The sequence below is a fragment of the Lampetra fluviatilis genome, chromosome 20, assembly GCF_964198595.1.
Source record: "Lampetra fluviatilis chromosome 20, kcLamFluv1.1, whole genome shotgun sequence".
Taxonomy (NCBI): Eukaryota; Metazoa; Chordata; class Hyperoartia; order Petromyzontiformes; family Petromyzontidae; genus Lampetra; species Lampetra fluviatilis.
In genome coordinates, this window is record NC_136294.1 from 11,887,594 (window position 1) to 11,900,950 (window position 13,357).

General features: G+C 45.6%; 1 protein-coding gene across 3 annotated transcripts in view; it reads right to left on the reverse strand.

The window, feature by feature from the left end:
• The window catches only part of IKBKB (inhibitor of nuclear factor kappa B kinase subunit beta), a 94,798-nt gene that overhangs the window by 57,471 nt on the left and 23,970 nt on the right, over window positions 1–13,357 (reverse strand). For all 3 annotated transcript variants that reach the window (XM_078865623.1, XM_078865622.1, XM_078865624.1), the window contains exons 4-10: window positions 11,272–11,392; window positions 10,282–10,351; window positions 8,002–8,090; window positions 6,666–6,755; window positions 3,962–4,086; window positions 2,869–2,976; window positions 1,830–1,965 (exon numbers count right to left, since the gene is read on the reverse strand). In XM_078865623.1, coding sequence (XP_078721749.1) covers window positions 1,830–1,965; window positions 2,869–2,976; window positions 3,962–4,086; window positions 6,666–6,755; window positions 8,002–8,090; window positions 10,282–10,351; window positions 11,272–11,392 — 739 coding nt within the window. The remainder of the gene's footprint in view (window positions 1–1,829; window positions 1,966–2,868; window positions 2,977–3,961; window positions 4,087–6,665; window positions 6,756–8,001; window positions 8,091–10,281; window positions 10,352–11,271; window positions 11,393–13,357) is intronic.

A 13,357-nucleotide genomic window follows, 5' to 3' on the forward strand; every position in this document is an offset into this window, starting at 1 on the left:
TGCTCCAAGAGTATGTTAAGGCTATACGGGGGATCTTTGTCTTTGTTTTGCTACGATGTGGGTGGCGACGTCCACCTCCGTGAAGTGAACCCAGCAGCGTTTAGTGGCAGCGGTCGAGGCCACAGGATAGAGGGGAGCGCGTGGCACAGGTAAGCACAGCAAATGTTGTTAATATTTGAGTTATTTATTATATCGTGATAAATAATGTTAACCGTGTTAGAAAGGTTATCAAAGTTGATGTAGTATAAGGCAATGTTGGTAATATTGTAATTTCTTATGTTGTTATAAATAATGTTAACCAGCAAGAGTAACCACTTTTTGGGTTTAGTTTGTTGTCCTTCCCCCGCACCTCCGTTTAGCACGGTTGGCTACGTACGGTGTTAAAAAAATCATGTAAACCTTGTTATAAAAGCCATCAAACTTGATATCGTAGAATTAAATATTGTTCATGTTATAACATTTTATTATGTGGTTATAAATGTTAACCATGTTAGAAAGGCTATTAAAGTTGATGGAATATAATGCAATGTAATGTTACAATAGTTTATTATGTGATTATAAATAATGTTAACTATGTGAGAAAGTTTATCAAAGTTGATACATTAGAGTGCAATATTAAGGTTATAATGGTTTATTATATAGTTATTGTTATGCTTAGCATGTTAGAAAGGTTATCAAAGATGATGATATAGTCGAATTTAATGTTTTTAATGTTATGCACTTATTATATCCTGATATATTATGTTAGCAACAACCACAAACAACCACAACCATACACCACAACAAACGCTCAACCACAACCATAAACCACTCAAACAACCACAATCATACATCACAATATATACACACACACACACAAATACAACCACACAAACACAACTACAAACACACAGCAACATCAACAACCGCACAGACACACACAAGCATCCGCTCAAACATGAAAGACATGGACATCTCTCCTTCCACACGGTCACGGTGTCAGAGAGTAATGGTGGACTCACAGCTGCCTGCTATCGTTCGAGCATTCTTGCGAAAATGTACGCATAAATCAAGTGGGGAATCTGAAAAATGAAATTCGCAGCCTACGCAAGTCTTAAAATTGCGTAAGCAGTTTGGGTACTCGGGCCCCCATGATGCTAAATGTGAGAACGTCGCAAATACTGCGCACCTGCTGCTAAGCAGCAATGAACACGCAGTGCAGCCTGCAAACGTTGGACACTGGCATCCCTGCAGCCCCAAGGGGAAGGGTCACGCCCACACGAACACGTCTAACTTCTGGGAATCTACTGTGGATCTACCATACCATTACCGACTGTATTTACTGTCATCATCCTCCACATGTTTACAGCCCTTTCGTCAATGGGATGTTCACCGTGCCCGTGGGAGTTGTTGGGGTTATTTATTATTTGACCGTACACAAACCACATTAGTAAGTGCGGACTGGTGGAGATGGGGAGCATAGACACACGAAAGCACAGAGGTACAATACAACAATGGATGTTGCACTCAACTGCCCACCACACACAGTCGAGCAGCCTGTAATCACCTGTTTGTACATGGTGGTGGTGACGAATCCAAGTACTACCCAGGTTCAACCCTGCTTAGCTTCCGAGGTCTGAAGAGAACGGGCGAACTCAGGTCATCCTCTACATCCTCAAGTTAAAAACTATGTAGCTAACCATGCTGATCGCACCTCCGATTACCACGGTTGGTTAGGTACGGTGCGAACGAAGTTCAACATATATATACACACATAACAATGATGGATGCCGCTAGGCCGATGGGAAAAGGAAACCGGGCAGGCGAGGGCGCGTTGCAATGTGTCGTGCCTTGCTCGTGAGGATGGTGTCGAGGATGAGGAAGCACGTGGGCCGTCCCGTGCCTTCATCCACAGGGCCGCCCCTCTGCCGAGCGTTCCAGAAGAGCATGAGCTGCAGCCAGTGCTCCAGCTGCACCGCCAACACACTGGGCCAGGCCAAGCACGAAGCACAACCACGTCAACGCGCGGCGGAGAGAGATCACCGCAGGCTCGTTAATCGTAGTCACCTTTCATTAGTCGCTGTGACTCGAACATCAACTCTGGACCACAACCCTTCAACTTGGCCTGTACAGCAGGAATGCATTCATAGAATGATGACTTAAATCAGGTTATGAATAGATGTCCATTTCCAGACATTAAAGTCGAAGTCCAAAACCGAGAAAGCAAACATTGTTCTAAGGGTTGTAATGTGTGGAAATACACCTCTGGTAGCCTAAGTAACGACTGCTATAATCATCCAAGAGTAATGTGATTGATGTATCTAGCAATATATAACAGAAAATTTAAGAGGAACACAAGTGTATAAATCCCAACCGAAACACAACAGCAAATAGAAGCTGGCGTTTGTGTTAAGGTACATGCAGAAGATGTAGGGAGATGGGAAATATTCAGCAACTTGGGTTGTTCAGAATACAACGAGGCAGAAAAGCATCGCAGGTGTAATCTGCGTGAGAAGATTGCAGTGGGGTAAGACACGTGTACAGAACGGAGGAGGGAAAGGTGGCCGAGTTGGGCTGTAGTGCCACCCAGAGGCTGGCGACCACCTACACAGCTGGTTAAGTTTAAGAGCAGACCGTATTGGTCAGGTGTCGACCGTGCAACGGTTGCAAAATACGACAGGAGGATAAAAGTGATGGCGGGGCGATGTGTCATCGATGGTATTAGCCTCGGTAACCTATCGATCTTGAAGCTGTAATGCTAACCATATTCCCTTGTTTTCACATTATTCTTGTCTCGATCCTTAAAACCCCCGTTTCCCCGAATGCTTTAGTGTCCGTGAGCAACTGCGGTTGGAAAGGGGGGGCTGGCATGATACTATATTCACGTACGAGTTAAGGTTGTGGGGCGCTGGGATGTGGCTGGAGAACTTGATATCTCGGTTCATCTCCTCCACAGCCACAATGTCGTGGGGGCCTTTCCGTATCACGATGCTGTGCCTTAAGCACAAGAGAACAGACGTGCGTACACATATTAAGCAAAGTCACGCAAACAATAACAACAAGGCTCCTCACAGTCTTGCGATGACGCGGCAAAAAGAGCCGCTTTGGATCTGTGCTTTTATCGCCACTGACAAAAAAATCTTCCCAGAAAACCTTGCCGGATCGTTGGTACCGACGTGTGACTGAGCACCGACTGTAAAGCACGGTGCATGGAGGGTCGCGGCAGCGCCATGCACAAGAGTCCGTCTGGATCTCCCCGCTGCCAACGCCAAGCAAACCGCACCGAGTGACGAAGCACGTGCAAAAAATAAACTCACTACGCAGGGGAAATGGTAGTGCAGCCTGCTAACAACCACGCAACTATATATATAGCCGGGCGGCGGTGGCACACGCCTGTAATCCAGCACTGTGGAGGCAGCGAGGGTTGGTGGATTGGACAAATACTGTGAATCTCCCTTCCCATGGGCTTCAAGGAGGAGCCACACCCCTGGCTCGCTGGTAGGCAGTACAGCAGAAATGTGGACTCCACCTGTTCCGTCTGTATAAGATGCAGTGTTGTTCCCTTGCACATATGGGTTTTCTCCGGGTGCTCGTGTTGCCTTCCACATGTGAACACTCATTTATTGGCTAAAAACATCTTAATATGTAGAGGACTGCAGAGCATGGTCACAATCGTTGGCGTCGGCTCACCGTCTGGCTACCTTCTCTATTGTCTGTGGTGCCTCGTGCCTCTGTGTTGGTCTCTTTGAGAGTGAGCGGAGCACTGTGCCCCTTATGAGCTGAACTTTTTAATATTTATTATTGTATACAACCACAGATGTATTCAAATGAAAGTTATAAAAATCCATCATACAACTCATGAATTTTTTTTAATCCGATTAAAGCCCCAGTGCTGCTGCACGGCAGACACAATAGAAGCTGGAGGGGGGGGGGGGGAAGGATTTCGCCGTGGTTCCGGGTGACGACGGAGTGCGGGTCCCACCACTGCACGGGCTGCATGTTGGGCAGGAAGGGGCGGAATCCGGTGATGCACTCAAACACGACGGTGCCAAAGCTCCAGTAGTCCACCGACACCGTGTACTTCTGCCCTTCGAACAGCTCGGGGGCCTGGATCACGCGTGCGAGAAACGCACGCCCACGCGCGCGTCCGCACACTGGTAAGAATGTGTCAGTGTTTTTATTTTCGCGACCAATATGATCCATAAGAGGGTTTTGTTTGGGTTAGATCGCTTAAATATATTAAATCCGCCACCACCCGACACGGCCAATTAGTAAGGTTCGTCACGTAAACAAAACATGCCAATTAGTTATTAATTGGCATTGGCTGCTGACATTTGGGCTACGCCCATTTCAAACCTTTAAAAGCAGTTGTCTTTAGAAGCTAACCCCCCTTTTCCTGAAGACGACCACTTGTGTTGCAATCGAAACGTCGATTTTTTTTTCTGTCTACGTGGCTTTACCGAAAAACCCATAGAATATGAATTCCTGCAGCCATGAAAGCTTTAAGTCAAGATTTAATTAGTTACTAGTTCAGCACACCGGTGTGTTGGAGAATAAACCCACAACATTTACAATTCGAGTACGATGTTTTGCCGGTAATTACAACCAGTTTCATCAGGCAATAGCCAGAATTGTGCATTAACGAACGAGCAAAAGGGATAATTCACCAACAGGCATCTCCACTTGTCCGTTATACAAATGCATCTCTCATAGTCAAGATAGCATCGATCAAGTTATGTAGGACTGATTTATACGTTAATTCGTAATGTAATTTCTGGTGACCAAATTCACTGAACATGATGAGGAACCTCATTTCAAATCTCAATACCCAAGCTGCCCAGGTTTGTCCTGTGATCTGTGCCAGCCAGCCACCTTTCATGATATATGACCACACATTTCCGAGCATATATCTGTGAACATTGGAACCAATATAAATGTACGTAAATCATTAACAAATCCCGGAACACATACAAATCTCTTCATGCGTACAAATACTTTTTGCAAGTGGACACACACAGAAAAGGCGGGGGGCGGGGTGGCAGAGTGTTTCATTGCACTGTGAACCGGGTTAAGTGCGACCAGAGTTAAATCATTCCTGACCACGGCTAACACGTTGTAATTACAGTATACATCGTGAAGTATGATGAAATAACTGCCCCATGACTGGCATGGTACGCGAAGGTCTTCAGCTAGCAGTGGATTGACAAAGGGATGTAAATTAGTATTGCTATTACAGCAGACGCTCTGTTATCCAGCATCCATGGGGAATGGAATGTGCCGGTTAATCAAACAAACCAGTAACACGAGAGATACTGATGATGGTTCACCAAATTTTACAATCACGTAAAACGTTTCAAGAAGGAAGCTAAACCTACATTTTAATCTATGATATAAGAAATATCACACTCTTTTACAGAGGTACTCACACCACTCAGTTGTAGAACATTCTAAGTTGATTGTAGATAAGCAGTGTGGCAGTTTAGAGTATAGTGTACAGGAGTACAGTACTCTATGTATGGACTTCCGCTCGCACCACCACTCGGCAATGTCCTGAAGCTTTCGTAAGCAACAGGTCTCTGATAAGCGCAACGCAGGATGCCGGATGGCTGTGTGAATCTTTCCGGATGCTTGAAGGAAGATTGTATTGCCGTCGATGACAGATGCCGGTGAATAGAGCATTGCGGATGGTGAAGGGACGGAAAACAGAGCTTTTGCTGGATATAATTTACACACACACAGCATCATTATTGCAGGCAAGCTATGGTTTGCGTATGCCCTCACCAATTTACTAGAATGATGTTGCAATTAGTCTGTTGTATGGGTTCCCTTCACAGGATAAATGCTGACAATGTGCCAGTGTGACGCACTGGAGTACAACGTGGAGAGGCGATTAACGGTGGCGCAGTGTGGAAAGCGGAAATGTCATTCGTCTGCCTCAGCTGCACAAACACAATTTGCGTCATTATTATTATCATGGTTCAGTGTTAATACACACAATCAGATGTCTTGATTCATTCACCTTCATGGTGAATGTCATATAAAAGACCACACTGAGTCACTCTGGACTCTGAGGGCTCTCAGATTATTTCCAATGTGATACAGGTGTCACTAAAACTAATCGCATAAAATTAATCTCCATTAACAGGTGTAAAAAAACCCCAGAACTCCCATGATTTAAGCAGGAACACAGTAAACAGTATCATTACTCATAACAATCACTGTAAGCTCGTCAAAGACTTTATGCATAACAATTGCTTACATCGAACTGTTAAACCAATTCATTGTTCACAGCAATTGCTGAAATTAAAGTTATCCTCATGGCCCTACTGGGTCTTGGGTAGTTATGTTCTTTAGAAAATATTTTTTGTGTTTAGTTTGATGTCCTTGCCCCACACCTCCGATTAGCACAGTTGCCTGCGTTCGGTGCAAAAGACGTTCAACGTACATACACACATAGGTGCCCATTAACAGCGCTCGCCCTTACAGTCTGGGGGATCTTTATATTTTGTGCGTACTTACATGCAGGGCGGCCGGTCGCTGCAACAAAGGCGTGGAGGAGCTGCTGGCCATGGCGCTGGAGCACTTTGTTCAACGCACCCACACATACATGTTGACCAGTGCATCCTGGGTAAAGTGTCTGCCCTGATGCACCCGCGGAGGGGAGGGGGGGCGATGCCGGCGCTCACCAAGTACTGCAGAGTCCCCACGAATGAGGTGCACAAGCTGCCCTGGTCCAGCTCTTTGGCATAGCCCAGGTCGATAATCTTGTAGATGACCTGCGCAGGAAGACACGGAGATGTTACATTTCAGAGAATTAACTATGCAAACGAGCCCCCATTACTTTTCACGCAGGTAAGAACACACTGACATACAGTATGCGCCGAACTTTCCCAGGGAAACTTGTTTTTTATATTCCTGTAAACGATGGCAATGTGTTCAGGAGCTAAATGCCAATGTCGGGGTCTGCCGACCTCGATGAGGGCTTCAGTAGAGAGTTTGTGTGGTTTTCCTATTCCTCCATTGAAGGAGTAGAGTAGTTTACTGTGGTCCAGAGTTTGGGTTGCATCGCCACAATCGCACTCTGGCTTGTCTATAATTGTCCATTCATGAAGGACATGTGCATACCGACCTGTTGATGTTATTATACGGTTGTTGAGGGGAAACACTGTATAACCATGAAACACATTGCCTATGTAGTACTTGCTTGAAAGTGAATAACAGATGGATGGACAGAATGGCAGGCATAGTAACAGAGAGAACAACAACGCAAAATAACAAAATAAACAGCAGCACACATTATAATGCAATTACAAATTCAAGATGTAGATTGTCCCTAAGTGAAATACACACTTCACTTGATGGCCCTGAAATAACGATGGAAATTCCACCTTACAATGACGGTATACAGTCTCGCCATAGAACAAGCACTGGTGACTACCCACTGAGTGGTACCCATGTTTATCAACCCTCAGGGAAGATCGGCTGAATCGACACCCAAACAGGATTGGACCTCACAACCCTAAGATTGTGAACTGGCACTCTCCGACAAGTGACTCTCAGCTCTTACGGTGGCGAGATGTTAACTACCTCGCCTGGTATACAGGATGGTCGTAGGTTCGAAACCCGACCCTGACACCTGTATATTTGGAGTTTACATGTTCTCCTCGTGGTTGTGTGGATATTTTTACCAAATCCAGCATCGTGTGTTTTGTTTAGCTATGGGGGAGAACATACAAACTCCACACTGAAAGACTCCCAAGTCTGAAATAGAACTTGTGCCCTTCTTGCTGTGAGGTGCAGTAATACCACTGTACCACCCAGCTATCTAAAATTGTGTTTGTATGTAGAACTTATTTCGCACCATACGTTACCAACCATGTGAATCAGAGGTGTGGGAAACGATTGCAATTGCATACAATTGCGCAATGATTGCAACGACGACCGTGGCTGTCGTGTTGGTAGTGCACGACCGTGGCCGTAGTGTGGGTGGTGCACGACAGTGGCTGTGGTGAAAGCACCCACCCGGTCCTGCTGCTGCTGCAGCACGATATTCTCGGGCTTCAGGTCGCGGTGGATGATGCGGTTGGTGTGCAGATACTGCACTGCTTGGGCTGCGGGGCCAAAGAAGGGCAACACAAACAAAGTCACAAGGAGGCTGGATTCTACCCCAATATCCACTGCCTCTGACGGAGGTCAGATAAACAAACCACTACTGACTGCCACCGAGAACTAGAGGAATAAAGTCACCTCTAGGCCAGTGGTTGTTCTCAACCTCTTCTGGCTACTCTACACCACCCCCCTTGCCTGACCCAACATGGTTCAAGTTAACCACATGGATTTAAATGTTATTCTAGTAATTTCATATTGGCTGATTAATACATGATTACTCACCAACGACTCTCATGTACGTCATTATTTCAGTTATACATCACCTCACATACTCCCTGGGACATTGCCACGTGTCAACCCTGCAAACTGATTTTGTGGACTGCCATGCATTGAAAAAAATATGTAACGCAAATAACCTACGATTGGAACAATGCCAAACATACCACGTTACTGGTAAGTAATTCTACACATATGCGCTTAAATTAAGTATTGCCATTGTTGGTTGTGTGCATCTTTCACAAGTTGTATGTTACATTTTCACCATTCCAATTATCTGTAAAAAACACAGTTTTGCTAAACAAAATGCGTCATGCTTGTTTGTCTCATTCTTATTCACCAAGAGTAATCATAGACTAACAACCCTTAATGAACCGATGACAAAGAACGAATTCCACAACTTTTCTGATATCGCAATTTCAGACAACATCTGAATGAGGATAACAAAACGAATCAACACAGTTCCTCCCAAGGATGAACCACATTTGTCCAGTGTACACATTTTCACACATCAAACACACACATATATATCTCCTGCCTATGCGAGGTGCATTCTTTGACAGGTGTCGTGAATGCAAAGCACATATTCCATATCAGTTATTAGTCAGGGTGGGCAGACAATGAGGCACCTTTCCTGCAGGAAGAAACACGTACATCAAAAGTTCACAGCACCACCCACAGGCCAAACAGGTAGTATACGTAGAGTGGAACGATTCAAATCAGTTCACAAATGCTGTACTAACTACTATTAACTTTTTTTATTTTACCAAGTTAGGCCCACGGAGCTTATATAGCTCTTTTTTAGACGCGACCAGGCCGCAAATGATAGATCAAAGAAGTGGCTTATCATCATGTAGAAATTTATAACAGCCAAATACTCTAAACGCATATTGATTCTAAATGTGGAGGGAAAATCGGAGGACCCGGAGTAAAATCCACGCGACCATGGGGAGAGGGCCATGCAAACTCCAAATATACAGCAAGCATTGTCAGGCTCGGGTTTTAACCCACGACCTCCTGCATACCAGGTAAGGTAGTTAACATCTCATCACCACAAGCATGCAGGTGTGTATGTGCAAAGACAAAGATTTCCCGTATAGCCTTTAACAGATGTTTGGGGCAAGTGCTATAAGCAAGCACCTATGAAGGCCAGTATGGCACACGAGGGGGTGGGTGGCCAATACCCCTCGCCAACTTTGTCTTCCCAGTGCCGATGGCAACACACCACAGCAGGTACACATATTACGCTGAGTCGACCTAGGGGACGCCCAGAACCGGTTTCAAATATTCGGCACTGTTATTGGTCGTGAGCGGGATTCCAACTTGGTTCATAGCGCTGTGCACCCACTACTGCTTCCCATTGTGTGCAATGCATCCACACACAGGCAACGTGGGGATTCATGCAAACCGGTGGCAGGGTTCTTGTTCTTATTATCGTCACGAACACTCGGATAAACTCGCGTATGAGTGTGGGCTCCTCTGTATGGACAGTTCTGAAACAAGGATTGGACTTTTTAAAAGAAAACGCAACCCAAACAATAGCGTTTAATCCGTAGATACACAACTAAGCCGTTCATGTCAGCCTGTCCAACAGTGTATGAAGATTCCGTCTTCAAACACGTGTTGATGAAAAAATACCATATACTGTTGGCAGTGCATTTGCAATGTTTCTGCACTGATATCATGACAAACAGCACTTTATAAGCACGCATGACAGTGACTTTATCGGCGTTTTTTTTTCCTCTGTGAACAAAGCATCAAATGGCCCGATATGTATCGTACGTATCTATAAAATAAAATAAATGTATTGTCTTTGGTAGTCTTCTTTCAAAACAGGATCATTTGTACACTGGGAGTTTAAAAAATAAAAGTCTGAGGCCACATAAGACGACAAAATCAGTCCCGCTCATTACGTACAGATGTCGTAGATGACGGCCATGACGTCACATTCCCTCATCCCGCAGCAGTTCTCTGGCTTCAGCAGCACCTGCAGCAAACACCACCGCCATTCTGTCAGGCGCCGGATCTTTCAACGCAGACATTAAGTATCGGGTGGTGTGCCGGGTTTGCGCACTGTGTGTTTAGCTTATTGTCCTTCCGCACTGGATACATCGCAGTGGCTTCTGCAACGTGTAATGTCACACGTGTAATGTCACAGGTTTTTTTGATTTTTTAAACATGCTAATTAGGCTGTGGCATTCAGATTAAACAAGACGCGGATGCTGCTTGGAGGACACCCCACGCAGGCTGCAGGAAGAGAGTTCACTGCGCAGAGCGCAATTCACACTTCCGCTGCCCTTGTTCAATTCAACACGTAAGATGCATCTATTTTCGTGCGAGTATGGCTCACCGTTGCCCGTTTTCCTCGATGTGGCGGTGGTTTTCGTTTTTCTTACATGGACATGCTAATCTCTCACAATACAATGGCCACCTCCACAGCTTCGTCGTCGTGGAGGTAGCTGAGCTCTCCGATCTGACATTGACATGCAAATTTCATCTCTAGCCCCGCCCAGTTCGCTTATGACCCTTGGGCTACACCCATCTCAAACCTTTCTCACATCCTGCCTCAGCAGCTCTCCTGCTATATTTTTTCACCTGATGACGATTCCTTGTGTTGCGATCGAAACGTCGTGATATTTTTTTATTATTTTTCTATTTACGTGGCTTTACCGAAAGACCAAAAGAATATTAATAACAATATGGTTCAAGTGTTATTTTTATCTTATCGCACCATTTGCATTTCATTTGTCGAGTCAATTACCCTGTTTATACCCAACTCTTGTAATGTTTTTTGCGTGCTGTGAAGCGCTAGGAGATGCGGTGGCATTTAGGCATTCTGTACATTGTCACCGAAAGCTGTTTGAACATGGAGCTGAACAAGGGGAGGGGAGAGAAGGGGCAGCGGACCTTGCGCAGGTCCCCGCCGGAGCAGTACTCCATGGCGAGCAGGGGCAGGTCCCTGGGACCCAGCGCCTTCTCCATCTCCTCGGGAACCTCGCGTGCCGACACCACGTTTGGGTGGTTCAGCCTGCAGACACACCACAAAGACAAAGATCAACCCACGTATAGTTTTAACAAGTACCGATGACGGCCGGCACAGCACACTAGGGGGTGGGTGGCCAGAACCACGCCCGGCCGCCTTAAGTCACCCGAGTGGCAATGTTTACGCATCGCACCAGGTACTCATCTTAGACTGAGTCGACCTATGGGAGGCTCAGGACCGGTTCGAATAATAGTCACTTGTGTGGATCCTGAATGGGAATCGAACACCACACAAATGCAGCAATGGCTCAGAACAACGGGCTGCACATGCAGTCAGAAGAATGCTTCCCTCCTGTGCAGCGCAATGCACGTGGCTGATGCTTGTTGCAAAGTCTGCTGACTAAACAAGTCGAGGCAAAGTGTCTCAATGCCCTAGCAAGTGCAAGATGGCGCTCATTTCCAACTGTGGCCCTGCAAGGAGTGGTGTGAATTTCACACTTCGATGGTAGGAGCCAGTATATCTATATGGGACAACCACTGCTGACTTGTGCAGAGTGCTACTCTTGTATCAACCAAAACCAGACGATGAGTTGAGTCATCTCCCGAGCAGGAATTAAACTTTCAATCGTGCGTGAGTCGGGTGCATGGACCACGGCACCACGTGCAGCAGAATCCCTCGGCCACAGATCCAGCAGACGAGGACCCTCCATTGTCAAGCACAGCTCGTTCCGCAAATACAACGGCACCACAGTAAATCGTGCTCAGCAAAGTGATCGAGCTAAACTGAGTCGAACGGCCGACCACGAGCGTGAGCTCAAGTGAGCCAAACATCCACCCACGAGTGTGAGCTAAAGTGAACCGCACAGCCACCCACGAGTGTGAGCTAAAGTGAGCCGCACAGCCACCCACGAGTGTGAGCTAAACTGAGTCGAACGGCCGACCACGAGTGTGAGCTAAAGTGAGCTGAACATCCAACCACGAGCATGAGCTAAAGTGAGTCGCACATCCACCCACGAGTGTGAGCTCAAGTGAGCTGAAGAGCCAACCACGAGTGTGAGCTAAAGTGAGCCGCACAGCCACCCACGAGTGTGAGCTAAAGTGAGCTGAACATCCACCCACGAGTGTGAGCTCAAGTGAGCCGCACAGCCAGTCACGTTGTCGGGAGTGACAAACTGGATTTTCTTTAAGTGTCTCCAAAACAAACAAAAATTGTACCAGAGACACAGGATTACGCAACAGCTACTTGGGCTTCATCAGCGTTGTTATTTTGTTTTGTCCCCAAGCACAAAGTATCGACAGGAACCAGGTGAGCGAGTAGACCGGTAAACCTGGAATGTTACTTTTTTTCATAATTTGGTGACGTATCGGCAGTGGTGCACAATTCACAAAAAAACTCAGACTTATGAACTGTTTTAAAATTTTAAAAAATGTATACGTTAAATCAGTGACATTTCAGGTGATAACCACTCTTAATCACACAACCTGTCTGCAATGCATGGGGAGGAACTACATGACCCTAAACACAGACAGGCCTTGATGACAAACTGATAATAGTCATAACTACAACATCGGCAGCATTGCTCCTCTTTATTTTTATTCAAATACGGAGGCGATACTGTTTACATATGGAATATTGGTGCTTGAGTGAAGAAAAACGTTGTTGAAATAACTGACATGATTAGGACTCGGCGACATTTACCAGTGTGCTGACATTAGACGCACAGGAAGCTATGGCGACGGCTCTAATTGTGGTTGAATAAAACAGCAATTGACAGTGATGGTTGGTAAATATTTACTTTCAAACAAATTCATCGTCTTTTATGCAACTGTGGGAACCAACTCAGTTAAGACAACTCCCAATTATTATTTGTTTCTTTCGGTTAAGTCACGTCTAAAGATAAAATAATAAATTAAATTAAATAATAGAATACGACGTTTCGATTGCAACACAAGCAATCATCATCAGGTATAATGAAATAGCGACATAAAATCTAACCAGAAAACTATAGAC